Here is a 16,179-nt window from a genome sequence, read left to right as displayed (position 1 = left end):
CGCGCAACCGCCAACTGTCAGCTCCACCGCGCAACCGCCAACTGTCAGCTCCACCGCGCAACCGCCAACTGTCAGCTCCACCGCGCAACCGCCAACTGTCAGCTCCACCGCGCAACCGCCAACTGTCAGCTCCACCGCGCGTCGTGACGACAACAATCCCGCCGGCAGCGCATTGGTCGGTCGGGTGGCGGGGCGGGGACGGGGACGGGGACGGACACGGGACCTTGGGTCAGAGGTGAGCGCGACCAAATGTTCTGCCAATGAGGTGACAGAGGTCCGTTCCGCGGCCACGGCATGGAGGCCAAAGACACTCCTCTAGTATCTTTGATGGAGGCGGCTGGGGACTGGAGGCAGACGCTGAAGAGTCGCCTTGTCGCCGGGGCTTCTCAGAAACGTAAGTATCCATACCGAGAGAGCATAAAGATCACTGACCCTCTCCTCACTCCGATCACTGATCCCCACCGGCGGTCACCAGGACTAGGGATATGTATCCATTCTACTATGTGAATTACCAAGTGAAAGGTGTATATTGTGTAACTGATAACATTGTCTCTAAAGAGTGTTTAATTGTCGTCTGTAGTAGCACTGTCAAATATTAAAACGCATCGGAACAAATAAATTCTTACTTCTGTTGTCATATTACACAGGGCAGTTTTACAATGAGATTCTTACTTGACGCAACATAACATGGCCTGTAAACATAGTACGCACAGATAATACGTAATTAAAATAAAACAATAATGTAATAAAATGTAGAATGTAAGATAAATTAAAATGTAGAATGCTCATCATTGTACAATGCACAATGTTACAAAAAAACGAAGCCCATAATGCAACCAAAGACAGTCCACATAAGTTCATACTGTGTAGTATCGGGAGGTTTCACGGCAGTCGGGTCACGACCCATGACCCGCACTGTTGCTACGCTACTCCAAATGGATTACACGCGATGAACCGCAGGTAGGCACTTACCATTGTTTCCAACGTAGCGGGCCCGTTAAAACCCGCCGAAAATGTCAATTTTTGCGCTGCAAATAATTATGGAAAAAGGGGTTAGCGTGTGAGACATTTAGCCTACTTCAGAATTCCAAAAGTGAGGAGAAAAGACGGTAGATAGAAGCGAGAGCTGAAGAGACAACAACAGCCAGAGTGCTTAGCGAACATTGGCCGTTTGTTCACTGCATTTCATCAACTAAGGCATTTTTTGTGTTTTTTCGATTTCTTTGGCATCTAAAAAGTTTCAGAAGTGATAAATCTGGCTGTAATCTTTTTAAATCGCCCATGGTTCTCAAGTAGGTTTTTACGTACAAAATGAAAACGCATCTGAAGAAAAATTTACAGCCAGATTGATCACTTCTTAGACTTTTTAGATACCAAAGGAATCAAGAAAAAACACAAATAATGCCTTACTTGATGAAATGCAGTGAGCAAACGCAATAATTCCGATATTTTCAATTACGATATCTGCACGGCCAATGTTTACCAAGCACTTTAGCTGCTGTAGTCCCTTCAATTCTCGCTTCTCTTTACCTTCATTTTGCTTCATGTTTGGAATTCTAAAGTTGGGCACGTGTCTCTCACACGTACCCCGACTCCCACAATTTTTTTCAGCGGTTCTTAACAGGTAGGACTGTACGCGTTTCTTGCATTAATAACATATACCGGAAGTGTCGGATGTCTTCCAGATGGATAGAGCGGCTCTCAGTGCATCAAGCCCTCTGACCAGTGACCTTATGTGCAACACTCCTATAGGGAGGTTTCACGGCAGTCGGGTCACGACCCATGACCCGTACTGTTGCTACGCACTTACCATTGTTTCCAGCGTAGCGGGCCCGTTAAACGCGCCGAAATTGTCAATTTTCTGGTCGTCGCTATAATCAGGTTCCCTTCAGATTTGATGTTTGATATTTCACGTTATTGATGATTAAAGTTTAAAAAAAGCCAAAAAAGGCTTCTGAGAGAGAGAGAGTCTTCCAGCAGCTTCCAGTGATGATGTCACAATGCCATCTCACCGTGCACCAAACACAATGTAGCAATGTTACAAAATTTTGAGATTTTAAAAATCAAGTCTGCAATTTATCCCATCAGATAAAGCATAACAATAAGTTTAATTTGACACCAAATTCACTTTCATATCTCAAGTATTAAAAAAGTTATGGCCATTTTCATACTCGGAAATTAGCATCTTGTTCCCTATTGATTTTCAATGGACATTACAAAAAAGCTGTGATCTTGGATAGTCAAAAGCCCATTTCTTAAGGAAAGATTAACATTTTTAAATAGCTTAAGTGTCCAAAGATTATTCACAAATAATTCACAATATAACATGATTTTTATATCTAATTTACATTAATTTATAGGCCAAATGGAAGGAATTTAGTGTTTAATTGCTGTAAATAAATGCCCATTTAAATCGGCTTTCTAGTGGGTTTCTGTGAACGCGCTGGTTTAGAACGTTCGCATAGCGCTGGATTAGTGCCCTCAAATGCCGAGAAAAATACTGCGGGATATAAAAAGCCCAAAATGAACTACTCGCTATAGATAACTTTAATTACAGGGTTATAACTGCCCCATTTAATGTAAAAATAAGGTACATACCTTTAATTGTTTGCTTTATAAAACCCTGGGGCTGCGAGAGGTTGCGGATCAGAGAGTAATTTTAAAACTATTATAACTATATTATCGAGGCCTATAAAACTAATAATACCTTTTGCGACCGGGTCTTGCAGCGATTTTTCGTTAATGATTTACTAGGCTGAACATCTGCGATTAGAACAGCCTAGTAAAAATCGCGTTTTAAACCCGCCCCCTCCAAACAGCGCCAAAATCGCGGACATGGCTGAGGGCAGATTCCCAATGACGATTCAGGTAGGTTTTGTAACATACCTACACAATGGGCTCTCATTTACACAAGCTGCCAAGTGCGACAATGTCATCACATTGGGACGTTGCCAACGGTAATGGCAGCAACAGCTTAAAGGAGAGGTTGCCAACAGTAATGGCAGCAGAAGCTTGGAGGAAAATGTTGCGCGCCACCATCGAGAGGGAGCAGGGGAGAGAGAGAGAGTGAGTTGCGTTGAGGGATCTGGTGAGTGGTGGAAACGGGTTGCATTGGGGAAACTGATGAGTAGTGGAATATCACGTTGGTTGCCAACAGTAACGGCAGCAGCAGCTTGAAAGAGAATGCTGCGCACCACCATCTTCAGTCCAACTGGGCCGCACAAGGGGGGGGGGTTAAAAGTCGAGTCTATTCATTGATAAGGATTGATTGGCGATTTAGAAAAAAATTCCAGAACTTCCCTCCGACGCTGTCGGTAACCTCCCCACACATCAACGCCATGCTCCCCACCCCCTGCTCATCAGATCGATTGATAATGCCCTCATGGGGTTATGGAGGGAGGGAGTGACTGAGGGGAGAGGAAAGGAGAGCGAGGGAGGGGAGAGGGAGTGGGGGAGGAGGAGATGGGAAACTTCAGGGCCGATGAATGGAGGGGGAAAGAGGGCTGGAGGATGAGTTTAAATGAGCCGATCCTGCACAGTAGAGGAGGGAGTATGGGGGGATTGAGGGAGAGGAGGGGGTAGGGAGGGAGGGGAAAGTGGGGAGGTGAGGAGGGAGAGGGGGGGAATGGGATAGAGGGAGAGAAGGGGGGTAGGGAGGGGAGAGGGGTTATGTTGGGAGGGAGGGAGAGAGTGACTGAGGGTAGGGGGAAGGAGAGGTGAGGACAGTGAGGAGGAGAGAGGAAAGAAGAGGGAGGGGTGAAGAGGGGAGGGAGTGCTGGGGGATGAGGGGGAATGGAGGAGGATAGGGGAGGGAAGGGGAGGGGGGGAGGGGGTGAGGGGAGGAAGCAAAGGAGGGTTGGTGGAGGATGAGGAGAGGGAGGATAATGGAGGAGGGGAATAGGGGACTGAAGAGGGAGAATGAGATGCGTTCACATTGATCTTATTTATTACGTTATTGCCACTTTAAAAATGTCTGCTGTGCCTGTGCAGTTTGGGGGCTATGGGTGAGTGGTGGAATAATACGTTGGGGGAACGGGGCCCAACGGGTCCAACTTGGTCTAGTTAATAAATGAAAACCAAACTTTGGTGCAGATGGTCATCCGTGATAAAGAAGTTTTAATGGTTTTATTTGTTTCAATAAAATAGCTAAAAAGACAGACCAAGAACTAAAGGATAATGAGATGGATCTATTTACTAAATATTATGTTGAATGGAGTGGAGACAAAAAAAAGAACAATTTATCTTACAGAAACATCCCAAGATTTTATTATAGGGTATGTACATTCTGTTTGCAATTTGCAAATAATCACACTGTTTTCATTTTGTAAAAGCTGCAGAATTTCATTAAGTATTTCAAGTACAGTGCCCTCCATAATGTTTGGGACAAAGACCCATCATTGATATATTTGCCTCTGTACTCCACTATTTGAGATTTGTAATAGACAAAATCACATGCGGTTAAAGTGCACATTGTCTGATTTTATTCAAGGGTATTTTTATACATTTTAGTTTCACCATGAAGAAATTACAGCAGTGTTTATACATAATCCCCCCCCCCCCCCCTTTTAAAATCTGAAAATGTGTGATTTAACCACATGTGATTTTTTTTTTTCTATTACAAATCTCAAATTGTGGAGTACAGAGACCAATAAATAAATGATGGGTGTTTGTCCCAAACATTATGGAGGGCACTGTATCTGACCTGTCTTGAAAAATAGTAAAATGTATTTTCTTTCACTTAAATTTAAGTTAGAAAGTTTTACTGTTTTTAGAATAACTTCCATTTTAATGTTTTAAATAGTTCCTTTTGCTTCAAAACTTAGTTTATTTTCTTCATTTCCTAATGGTGACTATTTTGCTGAGGGCAAACTAACATTTCCAAACTTTCTTCCGATGCCACATAAGCTTCCAGCTGAAGATGAAATCTTGTTGCAGAAATTAAGAGAAGAATCTAGGGCAGTATTTCTTCAAAGAAAAAGCAGAGAACTGTTAGATAATGAAGAGCTGCAGGTATGAAAACCTTTAATTTTTAAATTGATTGAAATAAGATTGCATTATAATTATATTGGACAAAAAACAATAACATGATTAATATTTGGCATTTGCTTCATTGGCATACTTAGTTATTAAATATTTTAGAAGCAAAGAAGGAAGAACCTTTGAGAGTACAGTAGCTTTGTTTTAAATTGGCCAAATAATGTTAACTGATATTGTATCTTCCCAGCAAAAGAAAAATGCTGAATGAATCTTAACTAACTTTATTTTAATGTTATGACAGTTGCCATAACCAGATTCAACGTCTTCAGTATGGGTTTATTTTTATTATTAATTAATGTTGTGAAACATGGGTGTCAGCAGCAAGACCTATATTTATTGTCCAACTGTAAAGCCCCTGAGAAGAATTTGTGGGGTGCTTTCTTGAACACGGGCTGCCCTTCTGGCGAACAAAAATGTTGATGGGTACAGTATTCCTGGATTTATCTCATGCCATTGAAAGGTTAGCAGTGTATTTGCAAGTCGGGATGTGAATTGGTCATGGTCACGCAGGTAGTGTGTTTACTTGCATTTGCTTGCTTATCCTCGATTAGTGGTTTCAATCATGGGTTTGTACGACCCTGTCGCAGTCTAAGCATACGACTGTGATACATTTTGTAGATGCTAAAGAAAATTTATATTTAACGTGGTGGTTTGGGGGTATCAGTCAAATGGGCTGCTTTGTCTTGTACAATCTAATGGTATGAACATAGAATTCTCCAATTCTAGGTAACTAGCCTACAAACAAACCCTCCAACACTCTCTTCCCTGTGGCCCTCCTAGTCTTGCCATCCATTTTTCCCCTTCCACCTATATTACATCCTTTCCTTCACAATTCACACCTCTTCTTGCATCTTTATCTCATACCTTCTGTCTTTTCATCTCAGACTTTTGTCCAACAATCTGCCTATCAACTCCCCCTTTCACCTTTATCCACCCATCACTCGCCAGGTTTTATCCTGCCCTTCATCTCTTCCCGTTTTCTCCCTCACTACCATAAACAGCCTGAAAAAGGATCCCAATCTGAAACATCACCTACCCATGTTCTCCGGAGATGCTGCATGACCTACTGAGTATTGCGTTACTCCTGCACTTTGTGTCTATTTTCGTCTTGGATAATGTTGAGTTGCTAGATTGTTGGAGTTGCACACATCCAGGCAAATCATTGTGTTATGTGGGTGATTAATAGGCGTTGGAGCAGCAGGAAGTGACTTGCTGGATACTCAGTCTGTAACCTTTTTAACCATGAAAATTAGTGGCTGGTTCTCGTCAAAAATATTTAATTGGGGGACTTGACAATGGTAATGCCAATGTGGATGCATTGCACTCTTTCTTGACAGACGTTGTCTGCTGCTGTTGTAATGCAAACATTGCTACTTATTATCTTGTGTCTAAATGTTGTCTGAGTGTTGTACAGGTATGGACTACTTCATTTTCTGAAGTGTCAACGAATGGAATTGAATATAATTAATGCTCAGCAAAAACCCCCTGACTTTTTGATCAAGCATCTAAAAATGATTAGACCTAGGATATTGCTCTGAGGAACTCCTGCTAGGATGTAGCAAAGGTAATTTCAAGTTTAATCTCACACTTTATTTCGAGAATTTGCATTTCAGTAGTTAAATGGATAGAGATATGTGGGTTTATAACCCTCGCACTAATCATTCTCACAATAGGTTGATATTCTTTTGATTGGAAACCATGAATATTTTTGTTGCTTTAATCTGTTGCTCAGTCAAGATGAAATATAAATTTGTAGTCTCCACTTCAGTAATATATACCATCAGAACCCTTTTTTTGACACCAGATAAAATACAATTTAGATATTGCAAAGATCTATGTAAAATAACATTTTGTTTATCTAATATACATTGCTTACAGGAGAATGTAGAATTGCAGACTGATATGTTCAAAATGAAAATGAAGTTAATCTAATTGCAGGAGGCCAGGTTACGAGTTTTGAAATAATCATGGACGTCATCATGAGTACAGTGGTACTGGACTCAAACTTGACAGTCATACTAGACTCATAGACACTAGAGAATGCATTTTATGTTTGAGATAATTGTAGCAGCCTATTATTTGGGACCTTGTCAAAAGATTTTCTAAAGTCCATGTTGACAATGTCTACAATCCTGCGCTCGTCAATCCGCTTAGTCGTCTCTTCAAAAAATTCAGTCAAATTTGTGAGGCATGATTTCTGACATACAAAGTCATGCACTGTCTCTAATCAGTCCTTATCCAAATGCAGATAGATTCTGTTTCTCAGAATCAATCCCCTTTATTATCACTGATGTGAGTCACCACCCTATAGTTCCTTGGCCTCTCCTTGCACCCCTTCTCAAATGAGGACACAACTAGCCACCCCCCAGTCTTCCAGTACCCGGCCCATGGCTAACAATGTTGCAAATGTCTGCTAGGACCCCAGCACTTTCCCCCTAGGTTTCCCACAATGCCCAAGGACACATTTGTTCAGGCCCTTGGGATTTATCCACGTCTATGTGCTTTAAGACCACCAGCATCTCCTCTTTGACAACATGATCTCAACTCGCCAATACCAAACCTGTATTCCAGGTTCCTTGTGGTCGTACCCTCTAGCTGTCTCCTCCCACCCTCCTATCCGCCCGCCCTCGGGCTCCTCCTCCTCCCCTTTTCCTTCCTTCTCCCCCCCCACCCCCCATCAGTCTGAAGAAGGGTTTCGGCCCGAAACGTTGCCTATTTCCTTCGCTCCATAGATGCTGCTGCACCCGCTGAGTTTCTCCAGCAATTTTGTGTACCTTCCAGGTTCCTTACTGACTACTTTGCGTTTCAAATAATCAAGTATAATTTTGTTTAATTTAATTTTGTTTTGTAGAATCTATGGTTCCTCCTAGACAAACATCAAACCCCTCCGTTGATAGGAGAGGAAGCAATGATTAATTATGAAAATTTTCTGGAAGTCAAAGAAAAGGCAGGGCAGAAATGCAAGTAAGTGCTTCTTGTACAAATCCTTAGAGTTAAACAAACAAGGAGCCCCAGCTATTTTAATAGTACCACTTTCCTACATGCAGACTGTCCAGTGTTAATGATAAATGGTTACAATTAAAACAACTTTATTTAGCAATATATAACAGTTTCAGTCTTGATCTGGATTAAATTAAGATAATTGCTAAATCTACACACTCGCAAAACATGAATATAGCAAGACCGTTTGCCATAGTAATATTCACATGCTAAATGCAAATCCTCACGTATATCACAAATATAGTATAAAATAAAATTAACAATCTGCAGTACATATTGGAAACAGAAATCACACATTTCACATACTTCATCTAAGCAGTTACTTCAAATGTTGATCCACTGGCATTTTTTAATTTATTAGTGTTTATAATTATCATTTTCACATTGCATTTTAATGATTTTCCACAGACAGTTCTTTGCAGCTAAAATATTTGCAAAACTTCTGCACAATGACCCATATGGAAGGATTTCTATAATGCAGTTCTTCAACTATGTCATGCGAAAAGGTAGCGAGTGTTATTGCATTTCAAACTGTTGGATTACAAGCATCATTTTTTAACTGAATATTAATTTATTTATAACTTACTAAATCTTTGCATTATAGTTTGGCTACATCAGACAAGAATAGGTCTTAGTTTGTATGATGTGGCAGGTCAAGGATATCTCCGTGAATCTGTAAGTATCCTCCGACCTTGTGTCCAGATTTAGCAGTTAATTTAATATGATTCTCATTTAACATGATGTGTTGGATTGTATGAAATATTGACGCCATGCTACATTATACCAACAGGATCTGGAGAATTATATTTTGGAGCTGATTCCCACTTTACCGCAGCTTGATGGTTTAGAGAAGTCCTTCTATTCATTTTATGTTTGCACAGCTGTCAGAAAATTTTTCTTCTTCCTTGACCCACTCAGAACAGGCAAGTTAATATTTACACCACCAATGCATTTAAATATTCTGTGACTTTAACGTATCCATTATAGATAACTCTAGCAGACACACCCATTCACAGTTGTTAGCACGTCTGCTCTATGATCAGCTATTACTTATTTTCTTCTGCTGCAGAGATGTGTGTTAAACCAGTACACAAGCTAGTGAAATGAAAAGCCGACTTAGTAGCGAATGGATTCACAACATTCTCAGAATGGGATTCACGTATAAAAGCTGTAACATAAAAACTAGGAGCAGAGGTAGGCCAGCTGGCCCTTCGAGTCTGCTTCACCATATATCAAGATCGAGCCTGATCTTCAACCTCGGCTCCAATTAACTGCATTGTTGAAAGATTAATTGATTGATATAATTTAATTGCCACACAACCAAGGTCGGTGGAATTTGGGTTGCCAGCAGCGGTACAGTAATAAAATACACACAACCACCATAAAAATGTTACAAACATCCACCACACCATTCATCACTGTGGTGGAAGGCACAGAACTTGGCCAGTCCTCCTCCATTTCCCCCCGTGGTCGGGACCTCCACCCTCCACAGCCGTTGTTGCGGGCGTCCAGATGGTAAGGGACAAAGTCAAGGTGAGTCCAGGATCGGCTCTTCCCAACCAGAGACCGCGGATCCTTTGATTCCCTATAATATCCAGAAAAATGTGCATCTGTTTTGAAAATAAAACAGATGATTTTTTTTTGTATTGTACAAATACAGAAAAAATATTACAAAAGCCTGTCTGCGGCCAATTAATTCACTTCAAATCCCATCAAGAAATCACTGACGGAACTCAATACCAGCTCTGCATCTGTCTCCTGCTAACCCACTCGCTGTTATATTGTCAGAAAATGTGGTTACAATACAATATGTCCGTTTATCCAAGTTCTTAACATAGATTATAAATAGTTGAACCCCCGATCCTGTGACACTCCACTGATTTAACAGCCAAGACAAACAGTTAATTGGTCACTGTAGATTAAACGGTTTCTGTAAATTATCCTTTAACTTGGGTTAATCATAAAAATAGATGATGGGTATTTGTATGAGAGATTGAGGTAGAGAGAAATGTGTGGAATTGCTTCGCTGGGAACTGTTTCTCTTCTGTTCATAAAGTGTCCAATTCAGAATTTCCCTCTTTTCTCTATTAATCATACTCACTTTTGCCGAAGGACCAACAATTAGCTGTGCTTTTCCTTACATAACTGTGTAAGCTCCTATATTATGTTATTTGATAGTTTACTCCCACACTCTGTATATTTTTTTTAATTCATCCTTGGCTAGCCTCTAAAAATTTCTTAAATCTCTGTCCTGTCACTGATCTTTGTGCTGCTCTGTCATATTTTCAATTTGCATCCACCCATAATTTCTTTAGTTAACCACAGGTAGTTAATGCTGCTTCTTGAGTTTTCTTTGTCAGGTGAAGAGCAACAGCTGCATGGGAACGCTAGAGCAAAACACAAAGTGCTGGAGGAACTTAGTGCGTCAGGCAGCATCGCTGGTGGGAATGTACAGACGACTTATTCAGTCTGAATAAGGGTCCTAATCTATAATGTTGCCTGCCCAGTCCCTCCACAGATGCTGCCTGACATGCTGGAGGAACTCAGCAGTTTGTGTTTTGCTCAAAATTCTAGCATTTGCTGTCTGTTGCGTCTGCATGGAGACACTATGCAAGTTGCAGTGTCTGACTGGCACAATCAAGTGCCACACCATCCTGATTTGCAAGTGTATCACCATTCCTTCACCATCACCGAGCTCAAACCCCAGATATCAATACTCCAAAGCACTGTGGGACGACTTTTACCAGAAATAATAGTTCTGGTTAATTGGGTATAGGAATAGCCAATTAATGCTGCACTTGTGTAGGTTCCCAGCAGTGAAACATTCTTCATGCATTCACTCCAAGCCCTGTAAACATTTTGTAAGTTTCGAATGAGTATGCCCTTCATTCTTCCAAATTTGAGAGAGTACTAGCCTAGTCTACCTAATCTTTGTACTGCACATCCATCATCTCATAGTCTGTCAATTCCTTTGTGGCACTCCCTTTATGGCAAGTCTACCCTTTAGTGAAGGAAACCAAAACTGTACATTGTACCTCTTGTATAGTTTCAATGCCCTATATCATTACAGTATAACAGCATTACTCCTACAACCAAATCTATTCATATCGAAGGCCAACTAATCAAATGCTACCTTAATTACCAGTTCCACCTGCATGTTCGCTTTCAGTACTTGCATAAAATGACACTTTTGAATATCAACATTTCTCCATCTACTGTCATTTTAAAAAGTAACGAAAACGCTGGAAATGCTCAAAATCAAACCCCGTGCATCAGCATTCTTTTTCCAATTACTTCTTTACCACATACATTTGACTCGCTCTCCTGTCATTATTTGGTTTACTGCTGCTGTCTTTCTTGAATAAGACCACCTTTACACTTCTCCAACCATCTGGCACTTCACCTTTAATCAGTGAAGGTTATGAAACCTCTGTCAGATCTCTAACGATCTCTTCCCTTGCCTCCTATAACTGTCTGGCATACATCTCAACAAGCCCCTACTTTGCTCTATCTCTCCTCAACACTCTTGATGAAGGACCTCTCCGATTTTTCAGTTAGTTTAGTTTTAGAGATACATGATAGGTTAAATGTCAACAGTAAGTTGCTTGTAATGTAGGTGGGTGGTAAAGGAATTGGAGTGAATTAACGGGTAAGGTCATAAGTGATAGGAGCATAAATAGCCCATTTGGCCCATCAAGTCTACTCCGCCATTCAGTCATGGTTGATCTATCTCTCTCTCCTAATCCCATTCTCCTGCCTTTTTTAGTTTAATTTAGAGATACAGAGCGGAAACAGGCTTCGGCCCACCGAGTCCGCACCGACCAGCGATCCCCACACATTAACACTATCCTACACACGCTAGGGACAATTTACACATACACCAAGCCAATTAATCTACATACCTGTACTTCTTTGGAGTGTGAGAGGAAACCAAAGTTCTCGGAGAAAACCCAAGTGGTCACGGGGAGAATGTACAAACTCCGCACTGACAACATCTGTAATCGGGATTGAACCCAGGTCTCTGGTGCTGCAAGCGCTGTAAGGCGGCAACTCTACCGCTGCGCCACCATGGCCGCTCTTGTTCTCCATGTCTACCATATACTTCCTTCTTTATTTAACCTTCAACAACGTTAATGTCCATATTTCCTCAGATCTGCTTCCCTTGGCTTTCACCACACAGGAACATGAACTCTCATTGCTTCACTTTTAAATATAAGCACAACTAAGTACTATACCTGCTCCTTATGTCTACTTTTGTCAGGTCCTGTTTAATATTGAACTATGCCTTCACCCTTCCACCCAATTTGGCATCTTAATTTTCAGATTATCCTTATCCTTTTCATAACTACCTTAAAAACTTTGGGCTGTAGTACCAAAATGCATTTCCACTGATATTATAACCTCGACATTCCCTCAAATTAGTTCCAGCCCAGCCTCATCTCTTGTAGACTACCCAAGTATTGGCTCAAATAGCTCTCATGGACGCACTTTAAAATTCCCATCCCATCTATGCCTTTCACACTAAGATAATACTGGTGAAGGTTAAATTGCTGACTGTAATGACACTATTACTCTTACATCTATTCGTAGTTTGTGTATGTACTTGTTCCTTTACTTTCTGGTGACTGTTAGGAGGCCTGCAGTATGCCCCAACAATGCGATGGTCACATTTTTAATCCTCAATTCCACCATCATAACCGCATTTGAAGAGCCTTCTTAGAGATTCTCACATTACTGCAATAATGAACATCTTAACCAATACGACAATGCCACCTTCTCTTTTACGTACATTTGTCACACCTGCAGATTCTACATCCTGAAATGTTGAATTGCCCTTCCTTCACCATGTCTTTGTGACAACAACAAAATCATATTTCCAAATGCTGATCAATGCACTCTGAGTCAGACCCATTGTATGGAAATTGCTCTATGCCTTATCTCTCCAATGAGCCTTATCTCGCCCATATCAGCTTCGCCTGTTTTACCCCCCCCCCCCCCCCCCCCCCCCCCCCCCCCCCCCCCCCCCGCCATATCCTCCCAACTGTACATCTGCGATGCATGCCCTTCTGAAAAAAATAATTTAAACTTTACCTGGTAGCATAAACTAATCTCCCCGCAATGAAATTGGATCCATTCAAGGGTGTCAAAGTCCACTTTCATTCAATCATGGTACTGTGATAAAACTGGATTAATCGCAGTTGTTTAAGATTGTCAATTTTTGTTGAATCATTTGAAATGGTTTTACAGCCATTATAACCTACGTTTAGTCTACCCAGATGTGTTGGAAATATGATTCATTCATCTGAACATTTGATCAATAGAACTGATCTGAATTTAAATTGCAGAGGTTAGGTGCATGTTGATTCAAATCTATTACGTTTATGTTATCTTTCTATATATGCATTGATAAAGTTGCTCTATGCATTATTTTCTCATTTTAATATCCTTCTAGGCAAAATAAAGATTCAAGATATATTGGCCTGCAGCTTTTTGGATGACTTGTTAGAGGTAATTGAGGAATTGAGCATCAAAACAAAAAAATACTTTGAAATCTAATGCATTAATATCACTTGAAGATGTATATAACTGCTTTTGCCTGTGACCTTTTATTTGTAGCTCAGAGATGAGGAATTGTCCAAAGAAAGCCAAGAATCAAACTGGTTTTCAGCTCCTTCTGCATTGAGAGTGTATGGTAGGTGTCAGATGTAGATGTAAACTTGATGGCTGGTAGTGTATTATTGTTACGTGTGGTTTTCTAATGTGATAATTTTGTTCATTCGCTAGGACAATATTTAAATTTGGATAAAGATCACAATGGAATGCTCAGTAAAGAAGAATTGTCACGTTATGGTACTGGAACTCTTACGGGCGTGTTTTTGGACCGGGTCTTTCAGGAATGTTTAACATATGATGGAGAAATGGTAAGAGCCTACCAATTCAACCTGCTACAATTTCTTACAAATGGTTAACTTTCCCTTTCCCATTGAAATGGAATGCAGTTGTTATATCTGTCTCAAAATAATATTTTATTTTATTGTAGTGAATAGGGTACATGATTCATCACACTTCATATGGTGCCCTTGCCAGTGACACCCAGATTCCGAAAGATATATATATTTTAAAAAGCTCACCTTCTGCTACACCAGCCGCTACATTGAATGGATAATCCTCTATTGTATTTACCACATTCACTTGACTTCTCCTGGTTAAATAAAGGTTAAATAAACCACATTCACTTGATGTCACCATCAAACATACGCTCCTTTTCCCACTCATTTCAGCATTCAGAAATAGTAACAATGTGGTCCACTTCTCGGTCATTTCCATTGTGTCCTTTCCACATCAGCTTCCTATGCAAAAGCAGCAAAGCCACACTTGTCCTTTAACTTCCTTTCTTCCCAGCATGTATGATTCCAAACACTTTCCAGGTGAAGGAGTGGTTTGTTTGTTATAGTTTCCATTGCATCCTGAGCATGGACTACAGTGTCTGAAGTCTTCTGCACACACAAATGGAAATTGGACAGTAATTTTGCAGAGCTCCATTCAGTCTGCAAACTTGAATTTCCAGTTGCCTATCACTTTAAATGTTCTTTCCCACTGACATTTCTATCCTAGGGACCATATTCTATTTTGAAAGCTCTAAATACCTTTCAGGAACAACATTTCATCATTTGATTAAGAAATTAAGTTAACAATCTGAAATCATAAGATTTCATAATCATCCGTGTTTTCCTTTTCATTTTGGATGGCAGTGTTTGGTAATGATTGTGATATTCCCATTTACATTTCCTCTAGACCCATTTTTTCTTGTTTCACTAACACCCCTTTATCTACCACTATCATTTTATCAACTTTTTATTCTTCCCTTGTCATCCTGCATTCCCACATTTGTATCTTAATTTAAAAATGTAGACAATTAACATTTTCTAAAACTGAAATGCTGCTTGACTATCTGAAGATTTCCAGTATTTTAGTATTCATTTCAAATTTTCAATAAGCGTGTCCCTTTTGTTACATATTTATTTACAATAGTTAAAAAAAGATAACTAAACCATTAGGTATTCTTGCTGAAGCTAGAGAAAACAAAATAAGGGAAATATATCAGAATAATTGAGGGTGGGGGATATAAATGTTTTTTTAAAGAAATTGGCTGATTTTTGTCCATCACGTTACTTAATATCTGCAAGTAAAATTGTATCTTGGATGTCAAAGATGACAACTTTTTGCATCTTTTCTCTAGGATTACAAGACTTATCTGGATTTTGTTCTTGCTTTGGAGAATCGAAAGGAACCCGCTGCTCTCCAGTATATCTTTAAATTATTGGATATGGAAAATAAAGGATATCTTAATGTCTTTTCCCTCAATTTCTTTTTCAGGGTAAGTCTTATTAGTGTATTGATGTACCTTTAACAAATTATCCAGATGATACTATGTGGCATTGCAACGCATTTGCCATTACTTCAAGGGCTCTAACCATACGAGGCTTTCATTCCAGCTGCCTGGCCATACTATTTGGTGTTGAATCTAACTAGAACATTCGGCGGCCTGTATTTAAATAATTAACACAGTAAAACTCCAATAATCCATTCTGTGACTATTTGGAATCCCTGCACGTTTGTTATCTGGCTCATTGGCTGATGACCCGTGCTCCCTTTGAATTTTACTAGGTTTACTGGAAAAAATTATGAAACTACTGCGTGTCCTTTATATCAAAGAAAGTAAATTAAATGTGCGATGGGATGTTAATAAGAATTACATCCAATTGTCCAGAGTTTGTGTGTCTGGCACTGCTAATGTCCTGAGCATGCCAGGTTATCTGAGTTTTACTGTATTTTGATTTCTGTGGTACAATATATCAAAATCCCCAAACTAAAAAGTACTTAAGGTTTTTTTTTCTCAACATAAAGGAATACCTAATTATGATTACACATTGCACATCTGTATATTTTCACCATAAGTAATTGTGGTATTATGTATCTCGAGGCTAATTAATTAAGTAACTTGTATACGTTAAGTTCTCTTGTATGTTTAAAAAATATTTATTATGGTGGTCTCAAGCCCTTTGAACACTAAGTCTGAGTCTCATGGCAAGGGGGGTCACAGGATTTGAAGTTGTTGGGAATACCTTTCAAGCATTAGTT

General features: G+C 40.0%; 1 protein-coding gene across 1 annotated transcript in view; it reads left to right on the top strand.

Moving 5' to 3' along the window:
* The first annotated feature begins 216 nt into the window (after nt 1-216).
* Nucleotides 217-16,179, top strand: part of ppp2r3c (protein phosphatase 2, regulatory subunit B'', gamma) — a 32,231-nt gene continuing 16,268 nt past the window's right edge. The window contains exons 1-11 of the mRNA XM_055640518.1: nt 217-394; nt 4,147-4,274; nt 4,906-5,010; nt 7,889-8,001; nt 8,446-8,543; nt 8,642-8,712; nt 8,828-8,960; nt 13,490-13,545; nt 13,654-13,729; nt 13,822-13,958; nt 15,278-15,415. Coding sequence (XP_055496493.1) covers nt 295-394; nt 4,147-4,274; nt 4,906-5,010; nt 7,889-8,001; nt 8,446-8,543; nt 8,642-8,712; nt 8,828-8,960; nt 13,490-13,545; nt 13,654-13,729; nt 13,822-13,958; nt 15,278-15,415 — 1,155 coding nt within the window. The 5' untranslated portion in view covers nt 217-294. The remainder of the gene's footprint in view (nt 395-4,146; nt 4,275-4,905; nt 5,011-7,888; nt 8,002-8,445; nt 8,544-8,641; nt 8,713-8,827; nt 8,961-13,489; nt 13,546-13,653; nt 13,730-13,821; nt 13,959-15,277; nt 15,416-16,179) is intronic.

Source organism: Leucoraja erinacea, chromosome 9, assembly GCF_028641065.1.
Source record: "Leucoraja erinacea ecotype New England chromosome 9, Leri_hhj_1, whole genome shotgun sequence".
Classification (NCBI taxonomy): domain Eukaryota; kingdom Metazoa; phylum Chordata; class Chondrichthyes; order Rajiformes; family Rajidae; genus Leucoraja; species Leucoraja erinaceus.
Note: the sequence above shows the minus strand (reverse complement) of the source record. Positions and strands in the feature narration are given on the sequence as shown.